Source organism: Ambystoma mexicanum, chromosome 7q, assembly GCF_040938575.1.
Source record: "Ambystoma mexicanum isolate Mex_15411 chromosome 7q, UKY_AmexF1_1, whole genome shotgun sequence".
NCBI classification, from domain to species: Eukaryota; Metazoa; Chordata; class Amphibia; order Caudata; family Ambystomatidae; genus Ambystoma; species Ambystoma mexicanum.
Window position 1 is genome coordinate 1,083,867,904 of NC_090941.1, and position 24,436 is coordinate 1,083,892,339.

Consider the following 24,436-nt stretch of genomic DNA (forward strand, 5'->3'; position numbering starts at 1 on the left):
CTGGTGGCTGGGGGGTGGGGGTGCTGGGAGACATGGGTGGGGGCCTGGTGGTGGGTGCCCCTGCACTGCTGGGGGGTGTGGGTGCTGGGAGACATGGGTGGGGTCCTGGTGGAGGCTGCCCCTGGTGGCTGGGGGGTGGGGGTGGTGGGAGACATGGGTGGGGGCCTGGTGGAGGCTGCACCTGGTGACTGGGGGGGTGGGGGTGGTGGGAGACATGGGTGGGGGCCTGGTGGTTGGTGCCCCTGATGGCTGGGGGTGGGGGTGCTGGGAGACATGGGTGGGGGCCTGGTGGTGGGTGCCCCTGCACTGCTGGGGGGTGGGGGTGGTGGGAGACATGGGTGGGGGCCTGGTGGAGGCTGCCCCTGGTGACTGGGGGGGTGGGGGTGGTGGGAGACATGGGTCAGGGCCTGGTGGAGGCTGGCCCTGGGGAGTGGGGGTGGGGGTGGTGGGAGACATGGGTGGGGGCCTGGTGGAGGCTGCCCCTGCACTGCTGGGGGATGGGGTGGTGGGAGACATGGGTGGGGCCTTCTGGCAGGTGCCCCACAGTGCTGGGGGGTGGGGGTGGTGGGGAACATGAGTTGGACATGGGTGGGGGCCTGCTGGCAGGTGCCCCACAGTGCTGGGGGGTGGGGGTGGTGGGGAACATGAGTTGGACATGGGTGGGGGCCTGCTGGCAGGTGCCCCACAGTGCTGGGGGGTGGGGGTGCAGGGGTACATGAGTTGCACATGGGTGGGGGCCTGCTGGCAGGTGCCCCACAGTGCTGGGGGGTGGGGGTGGTGGGTGACATGGGTGGGGGCCTGGTGGAGGCTGCCCCTGGTGGCTGGGGGGTGGGGGTGGTGGGAGACATGGGTGGGGGCCTGATGGAGGCTGGCCCTGGGGAGTGGGGGGTAGGGGTGGTGGGAGACATGGGTGGGGGCCTGGTGGAGGCTGCCCCTGCACTGCTGGGGGGTGGGGGTGGTGGGAGACATGGGTGGGGCCTGCTGGCAGGTGCCCCACAGTGCTGGGGGGTGGGGGTGGTGGGGAACATGAGTTGGACATGGGTGGGGGCCTGCTGGCAGGTGCCCCACAGTGGTGGGGGGTGGGGGTGGTGGGGAACATGAGTTGGACATGGGTGGGGGCCTGCTGGCAGGTGCCCCACAGTGCTGGGGGGTGGGGGTGCAGGGGTACATGAGTTGCACATGGGTGGGGGCCTGCTGGCAGGTGCCCCACAGTGCTGGGGGGTGGGGGTGTTGGGGAACCTGAGTTGGACATGGGTGGGGGCCTGCTGGCAGGTGCCCCACAGTGCTGGGGGGTGGGGGTGCAGGGGTACATGAGTTGCACATGGGTGGGGACCTGCTGGCAGGTGCCCCACAGTGCTGGGGGGTGGGGGTGGTGGGAGACATGGGTGGGGGCCTGGTGGAGGCTGCCCCTGGTGGCTGGGGGGTGGGGGTGGTGGGAGACATGGGTGGGGGCCTGTGGAGGGTGCCCCTGGTGGCTGGGGGTGCAGGGGGACATGCGTTGGTGGGCAGTAGTGCAAGTTGACATGTGGGTTGGCTGGGGGGCATGGCCATGGTGGATGGGGTGCCTGCAGGACATGTGCAGATTAGGCCCCTGTGGTGTGAGCTACCTGCAGGTGCCGTGGAGGGTGTAGAGGGAACACCTGGGAGGGCCCACACGTGCAATTCACGTGTGGTGCTTCCTGCGCACCCCTGTAATACACGTACCCTGATGGAATCGCGTGTCGAACTTCCCCTGCACCCCGAAATACACGTACCCTAATGGAATCGCGTGTGGAACTTCCCACGCACCCCTGGAATACACGTACCCTGCTGATTTCGCGTGTGTAACTTCCCCTGCACCCTGAAATACAAGTACCCTGCTGATATCGCGTGTGTAACTTCACGCGCACCCCTGAAATACACATACCCTGCTGATATCGCGTGTGGAACTTCACACGCACCCCGAAATACACGTACCCTGATGGAATCGCGTGTGGAACTTCCCGCGCACCCCTGAGATACACGTACCCTGCTCGCACGGGCCCAATCGCGTGTGGAAATTCCCGCACACCCCTGAAATACACGTACCATGATGAAATCGCGTGTGTAACTCCACCTGCACCCTGAAATACACGTACCCTGATGGAATCGCGTGTGGAACTTCCCGTGCACCCCTGGAATACACATACCCTGCTGATTTCGCGTGTGTAACTTCCCCGGCACCCTGAAATACACGTACCCTGCTGATATTGCGTGTGGAACTTCACGTGCACCCCGAAATACACGTACCCTGATGGAATCGCGTGTGGAACTAACCACGCACCCCTGAGATACGCGTACCCTGCTCGCACGGGCCCAATCGCGTGTGGAAATTCCCGCGCACCCCTGAAATACACGTACCCTGCTGGAATCGCGTGTGTAACTTCCCCTGCACCCTGAAATACACGTACCCTGCTGATATCGCGTGTGGAACTTCACGCGCACCCCGAAATACACGTACCCTGATGGAATCGCGTGTGGAACTTCACGCGCACCCCGAAATACACGTACCCTGATGGAATCGCGTGTGGAACTTCCCGCGCACCCCTGAGATACGCGTACCCTGCTCGCACGGGTCCAATCGCGTGTGGAAATTCCCGCGCACCCCTGAAATACACGTACCATGATGAAATCGCGTGTGGAACTTCCCGCGCACCCCTGAAATACGCGTACCCTGCTCGCACGGGGCCAATCGCGTGAGGTACTTCCCGCGCACCCCAGTGATACACGTAGCCTGCTTGCTGTGCTGGTACAGGGTTAGCGCAGCCCTTTGCGCTGGATTGGGTATATTGATGGCTTTTCCCTGCGCGAGAGGCGTTCTTGGGGGCGTAACTGGCGCTGCTGCAGGGTCGCTGCGCCACTGTGCGCCACGGCTGGTTTTGGTGGCTGGAATCCATGAATACGCTGTGCGCGGAAATTGATTTTTGCGCACGTGGCTGGCGCAGGGATTCGCACGCGCACACTGTGCGCCAGCCGCGTGCGCCACTTGTGCGCTGAATTCTATGAATTACCCCCTTAATCCCCTCTCATTCATTAGACTCTTCCATTTTTCCACAGTCTCCTTCAGCTTCCCACTTTTCTCATTCATACAATTCATATTCAAGTCACCAGCTATGACGGTGTGCATTACATTAGGATCTTTATCGATCATGTTTAGACGATGAGTCAAGTCTCTGAAAAATCGGCTGTCTGAAATACTCAAATGATTCCAGTACATATTCAGACATGCAATTGTTCTGCTTTCTGATATCACCCGCACCAACTGCATATAGCTATTTGGCGATGACCATGCTTCGACTTTCAGGCCACTTGAAAGTTTAACAGCAGTTATAAGACTGGCCTTAGGTCGACCCCTAGCTTGATTGATTGCCGGTTCCAGTATAACATGATGGTTTTTCCAGACAGGAGGTGATTTAAGCCACACTTCTTGTAGCATGATAATGTCAAACTGGGCCAGGATAGACATAGATGTCGAAGTTAGGTGGCATGGCCTCGGGTATTCCAGGAAGCTAGGTGTATAGTCTGACTGCTTTCCTTGTTAGTCAGCTAACATTTATTTGTCCCATTTCCAACCGTGGAGCCTGATACCGCTCTTATTTGACTGTCATTGCTTGTAAAGCACCTTACAGTTAGGGGACTGTTAGCTTCTGTAGTAAACTGTATCTTTTTTTGATGAATGTTTGAGTAGATATTAGCTGCATTCGGTGTTGCTCCTGCATTCAAAAGAAGAAACCCTAGATGGTATATTTTGTCCTTTGCTTGCCAAATTGTGTTTAACTAAGGCCGACAACATCCAAATTTTTACTACTGACCTATCACGGTCGTGAATGAACTCAATTTGTAATAAGTCGTCAGATTTGGTGCCCTGTAAGTTTGGAATGTTATGCAATATATTCAGTACCGAAGATCGATTTAGATCATACAGGCCGAATTCCCCACCCCGACATTGTAGAATTAGACTCAGATGAGTTGAATCATTGCATTTGTTATGTTGGTTCTTCGTAGGGATTTTCATTTCATTTTTGTTATTTTGGGCAGCAAAATTAGCACCAGCAAGAATCGGCCCTACACCACAAAAAGTGTTATTCTGTCGTGTTGTCAGGTCATTTGCATTGTGGTTATTTAACCCTATTAGCTTAAACTTAAGTTAAACTCTGGCGACATATGATTGAAACTAGGTTGATGTGGAGACATGAAGATGCCCATTGAGTTTAGAAATTCTTAACGCCTACTTTCCAAAGTCATGAATGAGTGATCTTGAGACTCATTCACGCTATCACACCCTTATCTTTTCGACTGGGATGTCTGTGAGGGTGGATATGTTCTTAAAGTGGCACCAACTTGTTCAATTGTTGCTACTTCATTAACCAGATTGTCTAAGGGATCATACCTAAGATCCATGTGCGCCGGTATTTTGTTTGCTTTTATAGCCAGCTTTTTTGTTGATGTGTCAGTCTTATTTCTAGATATAGCAGTATATTTACGCACTATGGCTGTACTCTTCTCTTGACTTCTTTTATCAGGTAAGGACAGCAGTTTAACGAATTGTCTAGAGTTTTTCTTATTTTGCATTTTCGCAATTTTCTGATTTTTAGTTTTTTTTTTATCTGTGGGTGCTCAGCAGCTGGTGTATTGCCTTTGCTAATAGCACTGAAGATGTTATACATCGCGTTGTTAGATGGAGGGGGTAAATTCATTTGTTCTTGAGCCATTACATTTGTTGGTTTCCCCTTCTCTTCGTGTTCAATTTTTTCAATTGCACCATCATCTTGCATCACACATCCTAAACCCACCTTCCTTTAATTCACACACAGCTTGTTTATCTCTTCCCCCTGTTGGACATTCTTGTCATCCACCGTATCGTTGGTGGTACTACTAATATCTATTGCCTTAACTGATTTCTCTTCATTTACACTTGCACTGCTAGTAGCCACATTTCTATTTTCGGATGCTACTACAGATTTATTTTCCAATAACTCTCTTAATAGAAAATTCTCATCTGTTATTCGTGCGTCCAATTTTTCATATAATTTAGCTAATGAAAATAACGCTGTATTCATAGCTTGTAGCGTTATTTCTGTAGGAATCATCGGGTGTATGTTTTGTGAACTTAAAGGGACAAGTTTGCAATGTTTTGGTTGCTTTGGGGAGGGTTCTGTGAAAGATATGGACAAAACGGATGAGTCCAGTGAAGACTCTGGGAACATTGCTGGCGATTGCGATAAATGTTCAGCGTCCATTGGTTCATTCAAATAGTCTTCCGTTTTCCTATCTGCCGGTGGTGGAGTGTCATTTATTGCATGCGGGGCAGCATCTTTCATTTCTACGTTGTCACCTAATGGGGGGCACGTGTCATCAGGCCCATTAGTTGTCTGTATTTGTATAGGTTCTGTATGTATAATAACGTCAGTTGTGATTTTGGATCTTGCTGGCAATGCATAGTCACCTAGCAAGTTAGGTTCGGTAAATGCATCTAATAATGAACCTGAAGGCGTGCATAGATCAACTGCAGTGCATCCCGGCATGATTTTTTCTTGGACCGCGGCAGTCGCTTGCACGTCGTCACACAAAGGTCTCAAGATTTTCTCAGTGACCCTCGTGAGTTCTCGATCTATCGTAGGTAGACCATCGGAATAGAACTTCCCAATGCCGCTAGTGTGCGATAGGGATCTGCCGCGGGTGGAGACACGTGAGGGAGCACCTTGCATGACCCGTTTGGGTGTGGTGTAAAAATCATACGGGCGGTCAGTTAGCGGTTCCACCGGGGGCATATTGGTACGTAAGGTGTATAGTTTGACCATTAAAACTGTTTTTCTAGTATCACGGTCACAATGAATTTTACTTGTTAAAGAGCAGAGAAACAATAATATCAAATATATAATCTCAACTGAGAGGCTTACCTTCGCAACCCTCAGCACGATCAGCACAATCAGCCCTTCCGAAAAGCCCTTGCTCGAAATTCGCGCGCGCAAAATGCGAGTGCGCTGGGCTGAATTAGGGATTGCTGAGATGTGGAGGCAGAGCTCTCACAAACACTGGAGAAAAACAAAATAAACAATGTTCAGGCAATAGTCCTGAAGCGCTGAAGCTCTATGTCTTTGTTTGTTGATAGCAATTGTGCTCCCAAGCTTGCGCTAATACCGTGATCACTGTAGCAGAAGAAAAATGCAGTTCTCAATTCACAAAGTCACGAAATGTAGCACAGGTAAGGAGAGGTTCCTCAGCACAATCAGCCCTTACGAAAAGCCCTTGCTCGAAATGCGCACGTGCAAAATGCGCGTGCGCTGGGCTGAAGTAGGGATTGCTGGGATGCGGAGGTGGAGCTCTCACAAACACGTGATCACTGTAGCAGAAGAAAAATGCAGTTCTCTATTCACAAAGTCACGATATGTAGCACAGGTAAGCAGAGGTTCCTCAGCACAATCAGCCCTTACGAAAAGCCCTTGCTCGAAATGCGCACGTGCAAAATGCGCGTGCACTGGGCTGAAGTAGGGATTGCTGGGATGTGGAGGCGGAGCTCTCACAAACATGTGATCACTGTTCACATGGGTGTCCTGTGAATCACCTTGGTGGTCCACGTGCATATCCCATTTTTTGCTTTTATTTGTAGGTGCAGTTGCGCTGGGTGCTTGTGATGCCATTTGCCTATCAGCTTTTCTTTTTAGGGCCTGAAAGAAGAGTCTTTTTTCCTTCCTCGAGGCAAAGGCTTGACCTGCGCCTGCCATAGGAGCATCAATGAGCCAAGTAGCAACTTCTGGAGGGGCAGAGAAACTTTGTGCATTTGCATCCAGCAATTTCGTTAAGGCTGAGGGACTATCTGTATGGGAGCTTTCAAGTACATCAAATTTTTCTGATTGTGGTTCTCCCTCCTGCTCGTCAGGTGTTGCTTGTAGGAAGAATAAGACCTGCTCTGAGGAAATGACCTGTGGAGCAGCTACAGTCTGAGCAAAGGATTGTGGAAATGGTAGGAAGCGGGAGGGTCCGCCTGACATGGCAAGTCGTGCGTCATATCTAGTGGGGATCTGTTTGTGTAGTCGTAGAAGCAAGACAAGAGGTAGTCACTTTTGTGGGTAACTGCCCTCCGGCTTCGCGTCTAAGAGTATCCACAAAAATAAAGCCCTCCAGTTTGTTAATTTTCAAAAGAATCTGAGTCAGTGAAGATTTGCAGTCCCTAATTTCATAATGCGTGTAGTCGTGCCTTTTATCCAATAAATTCAGTATCCTTGATAAGACAGGATAAGAAGCTTCCAGGGATTGCATATCCTCAGAGGGATCAAGTAAATCAAAACCCAGTGGTGGTACATGCTCCTTTTTACTAGGTGAGAAAACAAGTCCTAAAACGGGATCTGAAGATGAAATTACATTACTGGATGGGGGAAAGACATGGACTAGAGGAAGGAAGATTTAGTAATTTCTTTTTGTAAGTCTCAGATGAAGAGGAGATATTGGCATCATCTAGAGGAGCCCTTTCCTTGCAATGGAGGTGCACGTCAGCTCTCCTGCAACTGGGAAGAGTGACAGCGGTTGAAGGATCAACAGAGAGACGTACACGTTTTTCAAGCACTGCAAGGACAACTGGAGCAAGAATGGAGTTATCAGAGGGTGAAGAATTGATTTGCTCGCTAGAGCGATTTTCCGCAGGAAGAGGGTCATCCATGCGCATGCTTAGAAAGCTCTTGCGTGTGGATGCGGTAGTGCCATTTAACTTGCTAGATAGCGAAACACTGGGAGTAGGAAAGTCATTTGGAGCAGCTGCAGTTTGGGTTCGAGCATATGCAAACGCCACCTTGTGACAAACAAGATCCTAAGCAACTGTAGAGCTCATCATCCCAGGCAAGCAGGAAACCCTGCCTGCGAGTGGCACGTTACCACTGCCAGCGGGCTTAGACAGGGACATCCTTTTTGCTTTAGATGGTTTAGTAATACTAACTTTTTTAGAGATCGGTGAACAAAGTGAGTGACCACTACGTAAGCTTGAAACCATTTGAAATTAGCTCACATCAACAAAACAACTAAATCAGCCCCAAACAACACAGCGTACAAAAAGTTGTACAGATCAAAATTAGTAGAGAACGCATATTGCTTAACATAATATACAGGACCCATCTTCCCACCCTCCCATCCTAACAGCCCAACAGCCACTTCCATGCCCACTTCGATGCGTGCGTGCGATGTGTGTGCATCCACTCTAATATAGGAAGTGATGTGAGGTCAGGAGGGCGGGAGGAGGAAGGCAGGAGGCGGGGCCAAAATGCAAGATTGACTGCAAAAGAAAAGAAAAGAAGCAATTACGCTCAGTAAAGATGCAGAATGGAGTGTATGTAAACAAAACGGTGGGCCGCAATGAAGCCGCGGCTCACTGGATGAAAGGAAAAAGAGTCTGATCGGCACAAAGTCACAAGACCATTACTTGGTTACTGTTCCAAAGAGGGGCGTGTTGAGCCAGCAACGTGCTTCTTCTTGCAGACAGCGAAGCAGACAGCATATCAAAGTCCATGACAGAGCACAGAGTCCAGAGCAGTTACAGCCCAACAGCCACTTGCATGCCCACTTTGATGCGCCACAGTGGGTAAAAAGCCAACAATCGGTTTTGTAGGGTGTAGAGTAAATCATGAAAACAAGTGCAATAGATGCAAGTCACCAAAAGTGCACAGGGCATTTCTCAATGCATTATCATGCCGGTCCCTGCAATATATGCCAGTTTAAAAAACATTTGTATGCTGGCTGTGCCCATACATGTCCAGGCTGGCTCCACCAACATATGCTAGTATTCCCATATAAGATTATACTTAGGTTTGCTTTAAGACGTTTTTCTATAGTATCATTAATGGCACTGGATACAGAACTGGCTCTGCCAATATATGCCAGTACTCCTATGCAAGTGCATACTCCAGTTGGTTTGCCCATTAAAAGTGACATGTCTCAATAGGAAAACCTGTCCAAACTGGTTCCAATGTTGCCAGTCTAGACCCATAAGAACACTTATCTTGCTTGATTCATCATAGATGCTCAGTTAATAAAATGTCATGCTACAGTGGAGAATATACAGGCCGCGACACCAACACATCAGTCTAGCAAGGAAATACTACTTATCATGCTTGCCTTTTTAAAGATGTTGAGTAATAAATGTCATTCCACAGTAAGGAATGGCTAGAATGACTGCACCAAAATGCCAATCTAGCTGGGGAATGGCACACATGAACGAACTTGCCTTTGCCCAAAAATACCAGTACAACATGCAAAGTCAATAAAGTATGTGGCAAAAAATGCTCCAGTGATCCCCAGTCTTACAGGGCCTTTCATACACATGCATCCCCTTTCACCAGCTGGTTACTCACCCATACATCTCCTCTCACACTTATTTAGACAGGATTCACTGCACAGGCACACACCAAACCGCAAAGAGAACATTCAAAAGCACACATCACATCACTTCTCCTTCACACACCAGCCGCTCACACCTTCTCTTACATCCACTCATTGCATTCTCTACACATGCACACACCCGCTCACCCAGAACACTCAAAGACACACATTGCATCACTTCTCAATGACTCACCGGTCACTCACACCTTCTCTTACATCCACTCATTGCTTATATACAAAGCCAAAAACCCATCCACCCAGAACACTCAAAAACACACATCACATCACTTTGCATTCAGCCACCAGTCACTCACACCTTCTCTTACATCCACTCATTGCATCATCCACACAGGCACCCACCCACCCAGAACACTCAAAAACACACATCACATTGCACTCATTCACCCAACGGTAACTCACACCTTCTCCTTAAATACACTCATTGCATTGTCCACACAGGCAAACACCCACCCACCCAATACATTCAAAAACAAACATCTCATCACTTCTGATTCGCCCAGCAGTCACACCTTCTCTTACATCCACTCATTGCTCTCTTCACGGGCACACGCCCACTCACCCAGAACACTCAAAAACACACATCACATCACTTCTCATTCACCAACCAGTCACTCACACCTTCTATTACATCCACTCATTGCATTCTCTCTGCAGGCACACACCCAACCACCCAGAACATTCCAAAACACACATAAAATCACTTCTCATTCATCCACCAGTCACTCACACCTTCTCTTACATCCACTCATTGCATTCTCTTCACAGGCACACACCCACTCACCCTGAACACTCAAAAACACACATCACATCACTTCGCATTCATCCTCCTGATCAACTCATTACATTTCCTAAACAGGCAAATGTCCACCCACCCACCCAGAACATTCAAAACACACAGCACATCACTTCTCATTCGCCCACTAGTCACTCACAACTTCTCTTACATCCACTCATTGCATTCTCTACACAGGCACACACCCACTCATGCAGAACACTCAGAAACACACATCACATCGCTTCTCATTCACCCACCAGTCACTCACACCTTCTCTTACATCCACTCATTGCTTTCTCTAAACAGGCACACAAAGAAGATTCAAAAACACACATCACATCACTTCTCATTCACACAACAGTCAGGCATACCTTCTCTTAAACCACTCATTGCATTCTTCTCACAGGCACGCACCCACTCACCCAGAACACTCAGAAACACACATCACATCACTTCTCCTTCACACACCAGCCGCTCACACCTTCTCTTACATGCACTCATTGCATTCTCTACACAGGCACACACCCGCTCACCCAGAACACTCAAAAACACACATTGCATCACTTCTCAATCCCCCACCATTCACATACATATATCTGACACGCACTTCACACATGCAAAACATCATATTTCAAAATAAAAAGCCTCTGTGCTGCTGACAAACAGAAAACTGCGAGAGCTTCCTGGTTTCTGTATGTGAGCTGCAAGACGAGGGAGAAGGGGTTGGCGCTGAACGTGGCATGTGACATGTGCCGCTTGTCACGGTCTGCTCCAACCCCTACTGGGTGCTTCCCTGGCCCAGCCTTCACCCTGATGGGTGAAGACTGGGCCGGGGTCCCACCAGACCTCGTGTGGCTGGTCCCCCAATGCCAGGAGAAATACAAAGCATTAGTGAGGAAGCACAAATCTCAGGACATAAATTGCTGCAACACTCTGATAAGTTGATGTGATAACTTGTTGATGTGATAATTCAAGCCATTTAGAAGTGTGAGGCTAGTGGTCAACAGCCACAATTGTGGGATTACTGTGGAAGAAAAATGCAGTTATATGTAACAGCGGTGTTAAAGAAAGTAGATTGAAATGCAATTGTAAGTGAATTCAAATCAAAATGAGAAAATTGACAGATTTAAGAGAACAAAGACACGCACTGGCCCGATATCGTTATGGAGACTCCATTCTGAGTTACATATATGCTTCCCGTCAGAATGAAGCATCTAAGCGTGGCTCACAGAAGCAGTGTTCTATTCTCATGCTAGTGTAATGCTGCTACAGCACACATCTCTGCAACCACCCACATAGAGAATGATGGGTCTTTGGAACACAATTATGTTGAATAAAGCCCCTTACAAATGATAATTAGACAAATACATTATATTACTTGGATTTTTTTCTGGTTACATTAGAATTAATATGTTTAAAAGTATATGTAAATTATTGTTTGCAGTGAGGGTGACACCATTTTGGGATTTTTGGGAGATTATATGGCATCCGTTTCTGTGTTCACCCTGCAGGGCTTCAATAAATCTTTCCGGAACTTCTCTCATCAAATCGAATCCTGAGTTTGATTTCCTCTGCAACTGGAAACAACTACCCCAGGCCAAATCTTGAGCAAACATAAAGGATTACATTCTAAACAGAATGTCACTGAAGAGCACTGTGTTGTAGGTCAAAAAGCCACATCTGATTAAGCAGCACACATTAGGAAGAAGAAAGTCATGGTTCAAGCACTTTGATGTTGTTTTCTCACATAGTTGAACACGTTCTAATGTATCAAGGTGATGGATCACCCTTTAACATTCAATATTTTTTAATTCCCCACGACCGTTGGTGGTACAGAGCCAAACAAAGGGGTGGTGTTGAACTTGCTTTCAGAAGCAGAGAGCAAGGATGGTTTACCCCTGTCTGTGTTTGAGGTAGAGGGGGAGTGGCAGGGACTCTCGTAAAGTGCGCTATCAATATTCGGGGTTTTGGAAGCACTGAGCTTTGTGTTTTGCAGCTCTGCCAGTGATTTGAGAGGTGCTGGAGTGAGAGGCTGCTTTGCCACTTACTTAGATCACCTTTGGTGATCAATGCTGTTATGTATGGTTTGCAGTTATGACTGGCTGGGTAAATGAGATATATGATTGTGGAAGAGATCATGTGTAGTGTTGTAAACACCACCTCTGATACTACTGCTGATAGTGACGCTTCTGTTGACACTGCATCAGAAGGAAATTAAAGTGATACCTCAATATCCACTTTGGAAAGCAGCTCAGCAGAATAGACTTGTGTGCCTGCACGCTCCAAGAAGTGCAGGTGGCCAACATTATAGGACAGAAGCAAGAATGATAGGATGTATGTGTGCTAGTGCAGTCTCAGAACCTTCCTTAACTGCAAGAGAAGAAACAGAGCACATGACTGCAGGTAGAGCCTCAGACTCAAGAAAACTATTTCATAGACCTCCATGCTTCTAGTCACAGAAGAGTTCCTATACATAATCCTGAGGGTAATCACCCTTGGGCATGATTGTGTACCCCAGATTTGTAATGGCAGCCGTCCAGCAAAAAACCATACACTTGGCAGTGACTGAATGCAGTAGGGCATTAGGAATAACAGCCTTTGTTGGCCTATTGATCCTGTCTGGCATGTTCCATGTCAGACATGAAGCTCTTGATAAGTTATAGACAGAACCGATGGGTATTTTGGAAACAAAGGGGTGGGCTGATAAGTGGCAAGGACTATGGGCAATATATGAGTACTATTACAGAGGAGTTCCTGACATTGTCAAGTTGTCCATGGATCAATTCAGCATGTTTGTAAGTCTAGCATTAACTAAGGTGCTTAAATCCCTTTTCCCCTTCATGAACCTATATTCTGGTTTTTTTAAAGGAATACCACACAAGTTGTGATCCGTAATTTGGGTGTTTTCAATTAGCCTTGTTTTATTTCTCTTTTACCTTTTTTGTATCCATATAGCATTGTCCCAAGTTTTACTTTCACTATATTCTTTGAACGCAACACATTAAGCGAATAGACATCAGTGCAAAAACATACTGTTAAGCAACATAGGGACATTTGGTTGAGAGACATTGTGGACAATTGGAGAATCAAAGTTTCAGTAGCAATTTTATATAACCAACATTTCTTTAGTCATTTTTCATTTCATCAAGAACATATTCTGACCAATCCTGGGGTTTGGACCCAGGATTGGTCACAATATGTTCTTGATTAAATGAAAACTGTCTAATGAAATGTTGGTTGTATAAAAATACTCACTGAAACTTTGAAAACTTGACAGTGGCAGGACCTTGTTGGGATGGAAATGAGTGTATCCCAACCCCCTGGGAGCTTTCAGGTGAGGTGAATCCCCTATGAAATAGTGTAGTGTGCAAGGGGGGAGAGAACTGCACTATGAACCTCACTGCGGATATAATATAGCACAAACAGCAGGCGTACAACCTTAGAAGGCACATAGAAAGAAACGCCATTTTGTATTCACAGGCTTGCATGGCCGTGCTGCACCAATCGAGCTTCAAGGAAGGAATTCACTAGGCCCAGATCATTAAGGAACAATGGGCCTCATTCCAAGGTTGGTGCCAGTCATGGCGCTGCTAGCGCCATGACTTACACCATTACCGGTACCGTGTCCGCCCTGGTTCAATGGGGACCTACCGGTCTAGTTGACCTTTGCGAGAAAGGTAAATCCCCATTGAAAATACCATTCCCCATTCCCATTTGAGCCCCCATAGGGCTCAATGGGAATGGGGAGGGTGCTAATAACCGTACTGTAAATTACGGTACCGTTAATGGCTCTGAAGTTCCTTTGCGTGTCCCGTCCTCAACGCCTGCTAAAACCAGGCGTTAAGGAAGGACCTGTAAAGGGACCTCAGAATAGGGCGCAAAGGGATTACCGGCACCTGTGTCGTTAGGTTTTTATTCATTCTGGAGTGTGTGTAAACAGGGACTTGCCTTCAACCTCCTCTGTTGTAGAACCGATGGAAGCCTACCTTTCTGAGCTACAATGAATATCTAAAGACTCAAGCGTATCACAAGGTTTCTGCGCTTTTACAACAAACCCACCGGCAAGGAAAAAAGGCAAATGGAAAAATGGCAACAACAAGGACATATTGGGCCTCATTAGGACCCTGGCGGAGAGGGTGTTACGCCAGCGTAGTGCATGGCGTACCTCTCCGCCATACTACGAGTTCCCGTAGCGCCATGGCGGCCTTTTCCGCCTGGTTTTACCAGGCGGAGAAAACCATGGCGCTACGGGACCTCGTTGTTAATTACGCCACCGTATTTTACGGTGGCGTAATTAACTCCTTCCCCACTCCCATTATGCCCTATGGGGCAAAAATGGGAATGGGGAAGGGCAGAATGGGGATTGGGGATTTACCGCTCCGCCGAGGTCGGAATGGGGCGGTAAATCCGCCAACCCCCATGGCGCTATCGGCGGCTTTCCGCCATGCTTCGCGGTGCATTTAGCACCGCGAAGTCCGCCTGGGTCCTAATGAGGCCCATTGTCTGTAATTGTGACACTGAGTCAGAAATGCATTGTTCCTTGGCTAGATCGTCAGTTGTGAGCAGTTGGTGACCCTCAGAGACCACTCTCCGTTCCATCTGTATGTCTCCTATAAACAAAAGAAATGTGGCAGCAAGATATGATGTTGTTTAGATGCCACTGCCTCTTATTCAATGCTTGGTGAGGATCATATAGAGAAACAGGTGCAGAAACATACAAATATAGACATGGCTGTGGTACAGCACCTTGTAGAACATGGGCAGAAATATTGCAGGGACAATCCCACCACCAAAGTGTATCTGCCAGAGGAACTTCTGTCCAAAGATCTGACATATGTGGGCACATTCAGGCAGAACCAAGCTGACGTATCCCTGGTTTGTCACTCGAGCAGTCATTCATTGGACTCTGTTAGGAATTAAGGGACCTAAAGCAACTCTCTCCTAGGTCTTATCAACACCATGGCTGAGTAGGTAAAGGAGACCAGGGGATTAAAAAAAACCATAGGGCACTACAGGATAATGAAATTTAGCTTGTCAAAGTTGCCATCCTTGTATGCATGTATACTTGCTGTCACATAACACACCTGTGATCAAGAAGGACATCAACACTATGTATTTTTAGTTCAATGTGTTGAAGTGTGGACTTTGTATTTGTAGGGCCCAATGGAAACATACAAAATAGATTTCCACATAAGAAATGATAATAGCAATCAGGATGGTCGTTCCCACAGAAGTCCCTCTCCTTCCAGATGCAGGCAGTTAGGTAATCGGGCCCCTGCAGCCACTATCCAAGTACTTAAAGCTGATTGGATGTTGCCTGCCCATCCCCTCTTCTGGTGTTGCATGTTTCATACATTTCTGATCCCTTATCTACAGGTCCAACTAATACTAGGCTTCCACAGGACTTGTAATCCATGAATACTTCTAGCACCAAGTCTTCTGTGAAGATGGTACCATGGTTATAGCTGGTAGGGAGAGCTAAGGGGGGGGGGTCCCATGGGACAGCCTGAGGATTACCATTCTCCATTTCCCTTCACCTCTCTGACCTCACCACAACATCCCTGCCCGGGTTATATTACTTCTCCTACTGTCTGGCCCTACCTATAGCTGACCTGACTCAAGGGAACATTCCTGCTCTAACTACTATAAAATCCTTCTAGCCCAACTATGTTCTTCTCCCTACTGGCTATGTCCAACACACCTTGCCAATAACTGTAAAATTCCATAGAATTGTAAGGGTAATATTCTTCCTCTTCCTGGTCCCACCTCCCTCAGTTATTTTGCCTCCCTCTGTGTTTGGTCTGTAAACAGCCCTTAAATATGTTGGGAACAAATCTTTTCAACAACATTAGCAAGGTTGTCTCAGACCCCTGTCCTTTCCTCCCAAGGGTCAACCACTTTCACCTTAGTTTCACTTTCACTTTTACCCCGAATACCTGCATTCCGTTCTGGTACATCTCCTTCCAGTTCCTCCATATAACTCACTCCATCAGATGCTACTCCCTCACTAACACTTCTGGCCCTTGAGGGTCACACCTGCCACTGTCCCTGGGTTTTATCATTTCCTCCTGCACCCTATGTCTTACCTCCTGCTCCCCGCAACTGCTTCCTGTTGTTATCTCTTACTTACCCTTAAGCTGTTCTCATTTTGTTGTTATCCCCTCTATCACTCTCTCAACATTCAGGGCTGCCTCTTGTTCTGCCTTTGTGTCTCCTGGTACAACTTCCTCTTTCAAAGTTTGCCTTCCCAACACCTAATTCTGCCAGCTCTCCTTCTCTGTTTTCACTGTATCATCCTATCTCGTTCACTATCCTTCTCGCAGTACCTCCCCCTTTACTCACCTCAGCTTCTTGTTGTTACCACCCCCAGCTACTCATAGCTCCCTCTAGCCACTCTCTCCTCCAAGTATTTCCAACATATATTTGACCATTTCAGCTCTCACCACCTCTGCTTGCTCTCCATTGCAGTCAACTCTCCGGTCTCCTCTATTAATCCAGCCACTTTCCCCTCCAGCACTCTCTAGTCTCCAACATTCTCCAAACATGAACCTCCTGGAGCTGCAATCCTCACTCATCAAATGGGGGTTGGCAGCATTTATACTTTACTCCATCCTCTGGGTGGGTCTTTCCTTTAGGGTCTACACATGTGAGAGGTAATTGGGAGATTTATGGGATTGGCTAGATTATGTGCAATTGTTGCTGATTTGAGTTGATTGGGTTGGACCAAGAACATATTTGTCTTGTCGGATGTGCATTTTACATTCTTCAGTTTAGAGAATATTCTCTGAGCTCAGGGAAACTTCAACATTGCACTCTTGGAAAAGATGTACAATGCTTCTTTAACTATGTTTGTACTAAAATGAAATCCCTAGTTGGGAAGCCACAGGTTTTATAACATTGTTTCTTGGAGTTATGAGATGTCTTCCTTCATGTTCCAGACAAAGTTTCAACAATATCAAAATGCACACTACCATTGTATAGTGACCGGAAGTGTTTTCCTTCAAAGGGAAATTCAGGTTTCTCTACGTTGAAACAGGAGGTTTATTTAATTTAATTTTAATCTGCGTTAGCAAGGTGGAGCTGGAACAAAAGGTACAAAATGTTTTCAGGATAGGATAGGATAGGAAGATTAGGATAGACAAGTAGTAGCAGTGGATGGTTTTGTGTGGGGAAACATGTATGTTTTGAAGCTTGACCTGATATTGGTGATTGAGGGTGCAGTGCAGATGTGAAGGGGTTGGGTGTTCCATACTCTAGATTCCCACTGGGTAACTGCTTGTTTTTTTATGCATGCTAGTTTGTGAGAGTGATTGCGAAGGAGACACTGCATAATTCTAGCAGACACGTCCATTCATGCTCTAAGCAGGCACCTTCAGTCTTCCTTTTCCCTCAACAAACTTACCTTTCAATCTGCGCCTTACCCTATTTCCTTCCTAATCCCATCATTATAATTGGGATGTGATGTGCCTGTGTGCCTAAACCCTGTACCTTGCTGCCCCCATGTTGTATGCATATGCCTGTGTGCATGGACCCTGTATCTTGCTGTCCCCCATGTTGTATGCATATGCCTGTGTGCCTGAACCCTGTACCTTGCTGCCCCCATGTTGTATGCATATGCCTCTGTGCCTGAACTCTGTACCTTGCTGCCCCCACCCTGGTGTATGCATGTGCCTGTGTGCCTAAACCCAGTACCTTGCTGCCCCCCTGTTGTATGTGTCTGAACCCTTTACCTTGCTTCCCCCCGTTGTATGCATTTGCCTGTGTGCCTGCACCCTGCTCCCCCTGCTGTATGCATGTGCCTGTGTGCCTGAACCCAGCACCTTGCTGTCCCCCCTGTTGTATGCATGTGCCTGTGTGCGTGAACCCTTTACCTTGCTGCCCCCCCTGTTGTATGCATGTACATTGTTTCCCCCCTGTTGTATGCATGTGCCTTTGTGCCTGAACCCTGTACCTTGTTGCCCCCTGTTGTCTGCATGTGCCTGTGTGACTGAACCCTGTACCTTGCTGCCCCCCTGTTGTATGTGCCTGAACCCTGTACCTTGCTTCCCCTCGTTATTTGTGCCTGTGTGCCTGCCTCCCTTTTGTATGTGCCTGAACCCTGTACCTTGCTTCCCCCCGTTGTTTGTGCCTGTGTTGCTGCCCCCCTGCTGTATGCATGTGCCTGTGTGACTGAACCCTGTACCTTGCTGCCCCCCTGTTGTATGTGCCTGAACCCTGTACCTTGCTTCCCCCCGTTGTTTGCATGTGCCTGTGTCCTGCAACATGGGGTTAGGCTCCATGAATGTGCCCATCGGATTGACTTTTCTGCATCTCGGTTATGTTATGTTATGTTATTTTGCATTTATATAGCGCCTTATATACCATTGCTATGGTATGAAGGCGCTGGTAGGTTTAACGCCCTTGGGAACCGAAGTTTGGGTCAGTAGAGAGAGTAGAGAGAGTCAAAAGGTGCGTGTGCACACCATGTATGTGTGCAGCTGGTGCGGAATTCGTGTAGTAGCTGCTTCTTAGCGGTATGTGTGGTGGTTGAGAAATCAGGAGTATGTGTTCGTTTTGGCAGGATTTTTCCAGACCGAGTGTGGCTGCGTTAGGCCTGAGGAGAACGCCTGGCTCGGGGGTGTGTAACCAGCAGTGTTTACGGGAGTGAGCGGGAGATGTTGATATGAGAACAGTTATACCGAATGGTGTCATAGTATCTCTGTGTTCTACGTGAGTGGTGGTGTAAAGAAGAGAGTAAGCGTGGGGTGTGGTATGATGGGATATATGCTTTTTTCAACTGTTCCCTGCATTCCAAACCTTATAATGTACGTCACGCAATTTTATGCGATCAAGTCCGTTCTATGCACTTTTATTCATTTTATGTGTCCCAGATTGCCCTACACACTCCGGTCTGCTCGATACACTCACGCACTCCAGTCTGCCTTGTGTGCTCTAGTCCATCCCTCGCGCTCAAGTGTGCCCCACGCATGCACTCCTCTATTCCCCACACATGCAGTCCTGTCTTCCCCACGCATGCACTCCTGTCTGCCCCGCACATGCACACCTTTCCGCCAAACGCGCTTCTTTCTGTTACACGCACTGCTGTCCCCACCGCGCACTCGACCCCACTGCGCACTTGTCCCTACTCGACGCCAGTCCCCTCTAGGCGCTTGTCCCTTCTAGATGCTTGTCTACTCTACGTGCCTTTCTATTCGTATGTACTTGTTCGCTCATATGAACTCGTCTGCTCTATATATTTGTCGGCTCTACCAGTAGTCTGTTCTATGCAGTCCTCCACTCCACGTTCTTCCGCCCAGCTCATCAATCTTGCTCTGCTCATCCATCTGATCCCGCACTCATCTGTTCTATGTATTCATCAGCTCTGCATGCATTCCGTACTCATTCGTTCTTCCTATTTATCCATTCTACACACTCAGTTCATATATCACCACTCAGCCCAAAAATATCGAGTTATGACTTTTGGTCCATGTCGCCCACCCCGAGGAAGGAAAGTCTAACAGATACTTGACAACCCAGCAACTAGCAGTACACCGACTGTAACAAAGGTTCTGGAAAAAACAGCAGCAAAGCACATCAGATTTGACCTATCTCTCCGGCACCCCATGAAGAGACTAAAGACCTCTCTCTTCATGGAACAGTTTGCCACCCGTTACTCCCATGACACGTTCTCCTGCCAATAGACAACCCGGCTCTCCCTGACCCTCTATATTTTCCTTTATGTATAAAGCCCTGTCACGTTCTAATCAGGTTTCAACGGTATAAATGGCCTATATACAAGGCAATGGGGCAGGAATACTAGTGCAGATCAGGTGCAGGCACTGAGTTACATGGCCATGGCCACTCCCTCCTTCCCTGCAGCTCTCTGGCCGGCCTCTCTTGGCCCTTTTCCTGCTCCTACCTGCAAGGCAAAAAACCTCGGGGTCATCTTCGACTCCACACTCTCCTTCTCTACTCACATATCTGACGTCTCTAAGAAGTCACACTACCAGCTACACCTCCTCAGTTGTATCCTTCCTTTCCTCTCCTTCCCCAGAAGCTCACTGTCTCTAGAGCCCTGGTTCTCTCGAAGCTGGACTACTGTAACAGCCTCTATCTAAATCTACCTGCCTCTACTCTCCGCCCTTTTCAACTCATCCAGAACAGGACGGCGGGACTTGTCCTTGGCCTCAAGCCCAGGGGCTGTATCTCTCCAGGACTGAAATCGCTACACTGGCTCCCAGTGGCTGCGAGGATTAAGTTCAAAACCCTCTGCATTGTCCACAAGGCCTTCTGGGGCCTTGGGCCAAAATACCTTCAACTCTCTCTTCCAAAGTATCTTCCTTCTCGAGCTCTCCGCTCATCCGCCTCCAACTCCCTCAGGGTCAGTCGCTTCTCCAAGCAACGAGTTGGGGGTAGATCTCTCTCCGCAGCAGGGGCCTCCCTTTGGAACAGCCTTCCTGCCTCCCTGAAACTTGAGGAGAACCATCTCCGGTTCCGGAAGCACCTCAAAACCTTCCTCTTTGCCTCCGCTTTCTCTCCCCCTCTACCCTGCTAAATTTACTGAAACTGCACTGAATCTGCTACTGGGCCACCCGCCGAACTCCGTCCTTGGCCCAGCCACTCTCCCCCGCACTGCCTCCCTGGCAACCCCTGCACTGTGGGACTGTTTCTGTATCCCTAAAGCCCCCCTTGCCAGCACTTGTCTGCACTTATCTTGCACTTGCCAACAGCTGGCCCTTATTATTTATTTTTTGCTATTCTACTAACCATATACTGCACTTCCCCTCTCCCTTTCCCCCTTGCACTTTTCCCCTCCCCTCTACCCTTGCACTTGCGCGATCTGAATGACACCTGGCCTAGTAGGATCGTTGTCTGTCTCCCCTTGTCCCCCGTCCTCCCCCCCGCCTCGTCGTGCCTTGAAACACTTGTGTATAGACGCGTTATAAATGCCATATCATATCATATCATACAGTCAGCCACGAGGGCAAACTATGCTTACAATCCATACACTGAGAAGCCCCCAGGGACAGTCCTGCATAGTAGTCAAAGGCACAGGGTGTCAAAAACAGAAATGTTGGCAGGGGATTTGGCAGGGGATCATCTAAAATACCGGCAATTCCAAAAGGGCAGGATTGCAGCGTCAGACACCAAAGAGTCCAGAAAGGCATGGTTTGAAGAGCACTACTGGTGTAGTTCCGAGGGTCAGAGGTTTAACGTCAGACACCAGAGACAGTCCAACGGGCAGAGGCAGGCAAGAAGAGTAAAAGTGCTGCCACTGAAAGCCAAGAGAGGTCTGCTGCCATTTGTCCAGCAGCTGGACAGGGCTTTCAACTGGTTACAAGGTTAACACAGAAAACACTTAATCACTCAGGATCCCACTTTCATCGTAAATGGGGGCACGGCTGCAGATGGTGCAAGATATGCCACAAAGCGAGCCACACAAATTGAAAAGTGTCACCAAATGCAATTAGACAACACAGTGGGTCAATGCGCCTGTGGGGAGATCAACATATACTCTGTACGTTGCAGGTTGGAACTCCTGGCGCTGCAGACAGGTCGCCGGGTTAGCTTCCCCTCTCTTCCTGTACTAGACAATATAGGCTATGCAGGTTTCTATGAACATGGGCACAGCTCAAGGACAAGACACATTTAGATATATTCTAAGCTCAGACAAAAAGGCCATCAAATTCATGGAGAGGGGCGCACACACTTAGAAGGAGTGAGACAACAGCCACAATTTATTTATGAAGGAGGAACATCGCAGATAAATTGAGGAACCAGAAAGAAAAAAGGGGGTGGGCGAGATACTAATATAGGAAATGACACATGGGGGTGCGAAGCCTGTGGCCGGGAATCGGGGAACAAGGAGAAGTCCGAAGTCTAGGGGGAAGGTGGCACTGAGAAACTAAGAAGGGGTAGAGGAGAGCTGAAGGGTGGACATGGCTGGCACCATGGCCTTATATCAAACCCTGAAAGGTGAGCACAGAGACATTTGTCTGAGGGTACAGGGGGTGTTATATTTTCATGTTGGGAGGGGGTGGTGCCAATGAGCTCTTCTTACCCCACAGGTTCGTTTCTGCCCGTTGGCCTCAGGGGAGCTCCGCGGTTCTCCAGCCCCGCGAGATTAGCTTTTTCTCCGGGCCCTGCAACGTCCTCCTTCCACGGGCTTCCGGCGACTGATCTCCGTAGTCTCCTGGGGAAAAAGGGTCGCTGGACCCAGCAGCGGACCTCCCCAGAACGACTGTGCAGCGCACAGACAGTCCAGGGGAGCGGACGCAACCTACCTTCAGATGGAAAGGGCAGCGGTAGAGGCTGGAGGTCCGCTGGGCTCGGGCTGGCGACGCTGCTTTCTCTTCCTTCTGCTCCTGGCCCCAAGTTGCAGCCACCCTGCAACATGGGGTTAGGCTCCACGAATGTGTCCATCTGATTGACTTTTCTGCATCTCTGTGCCACAGCTGCCCTGCAACATGAGGTTAGGCTCCACGAATGTGTCCATCTGATTGACTTTTCTGCATCTCTGTGCCGCATACGCCCTGCTGCATGGGGTTAGGCTCCACGAATGTGTCCATCTGATTGACTTTTCTGCACCTCTGTGTCGCAGCCGCCCTGCTGCATGGGGTTAGGCTCCACGAATGTGTCCATCTGATTGACTTTTCTGCATCTCTGTGCCGCATTCGCCTTGCAACATGAGGTTAGGCTCCACGAATGTGTCCATCTGATTGACTTTTCTGCACCTCTGTGTCGCAGCCGCCCTGCTGCATGGGGTTAGGCTCCATGAATGTGTCCATCTGATTGACTTTTCTGCACCTCTGTGTCGCAGCCGCCCTGCTGCATGGGGTTAGGTTCCACGAATGTGTCCATCTGATTGACTTTTCTGCACCTCGTGTCGCAGCTGCCCTGCTGCATGGGGTTAGGCTGCACAAATGTGCACACTTAACTCCTTTTGCACTTTTGCTTGTGATGTAATTACCTTCTGTACTGCGTTCTATGATGTAATTACTTCCTGTGCATTGTGCCTTGTAACCATAAGCACTGTAACCAATATCTTAAGCACAAGCGCCTAGATAGCTCCGGGTTTGGTGCGCTATATAAATAAATACATTAATTAAATATATGCCCATATTGTAAAGGATCTTTCCTAATGAAAGTTAAGGTTAATTAAACTATGGCTTGCAGGTCAAGTGTAAAGTCAGGCAACTGTGCTGCACTTACCTGAAGAAAACACAGCAACAAGACATTTCAATGTCTGCCTAATGCTGTCTTCCACAAAAGCTGAGTCTTCAGTGTAGTATACTGCCATAGCACTTGCTGAGTCAAAATGTTTTTCATATAGCTCCATCCAGGATGAACATGAAGCCATTTTCACGTATTCAAGGTGGTCCTTTACTCTAGATGTCTCCTGTCTGTGAGTTCTCAAAGAAGCACAAACATGAACTGAGTGCTCAGCAAGCGCCTATTTAAAGGATCCTTCTCCTCCCTTAGCCTGTGGGGCTTCAGGTCATGAATATTTGCCTTTTAAATGATTTATTTGATCTACCCAAACAAGGGAATTCATGGTGTTCTTTCGTGCACATCTTTGAGTACCGCAAAACCTAACAGGGGTTACTTTTATAGCCAATGTTTTGCATATTCATCTTTTTATTTTCGCCTGATTTCCTCGTGATCGTTCCGAGTACATCGCTTTGGTAAAATGTTGCAGTAAAGTGGCAGTAATTCTGTTATCACTATTCACCAAAGCGTTGCACTAAGAATGTTGGGGGTGAGGTGGATGAGGTGAGTACAGCAAACCTCTGGAGGTAAATCATCCACATTACAACCAAAATCCCTTGGAATTACTGCAGCAGAATGACTGCGTTAATGTAAAATCCACATTGAGTCCTAAGGACTCCAAAAATGGTGGCTAACACCACTGTGTTGTCACTCGTAATCCCGTCACTTATGTCATTTCTTTAATTAAAGGCAGCAACAGACACAAGTTTGAAACAGAGAGTGGGGATCGCTGGTTTGTCTGTCAAGTCACAGCTCACTGGGGAGGGGCATAAGCATTTTCAAGCCCCCACAATCCCGCTGTGCCTACTCCAAAGCAAATACATGTACGATATAAAAATGCACCTTTTTTACGTGAGATTGCTAACTAGTCACTGCTGTGTTTAATTTGTTAGCATGAAAACAATGTATTAAAAATGTCTCTGTTCTTGCACATTTTATTCACACTACACATTAAAACACGCTGCCTGCTGCTGTGAAACAATGACTGCATTGGGGTGCAGAGATGTC

At 48.2% G+C, this 24,436-nt stretch overlaps 1 protein-coding gene across 1 annotated transcript in view; it reads right to left on the reverse strand.

Annotated features, from left to right (window-relative positions):
• Window positions 1-23,575, reverse strand: part of LOC138528000 (indolethylamine N-methyltransferase-like) — a 151,588-nt gene extending 128,013 nt beyond the window's left edge. The window contains exon 1 of the mRNA XM_069639424.1: window positions 23,372-23,575. Coding sequence (XP_069495525.1) covers window positions 23,372-23,519 — 148 coding nt within the window. The 5' untranslated portion in view covers window positions 23,520-23,575. The remainder of the gene's footprint in view (window positions 1-23,371) is intronic.
• Window positions 23,576-24,436: the final 861 nt, after the last annotated feature.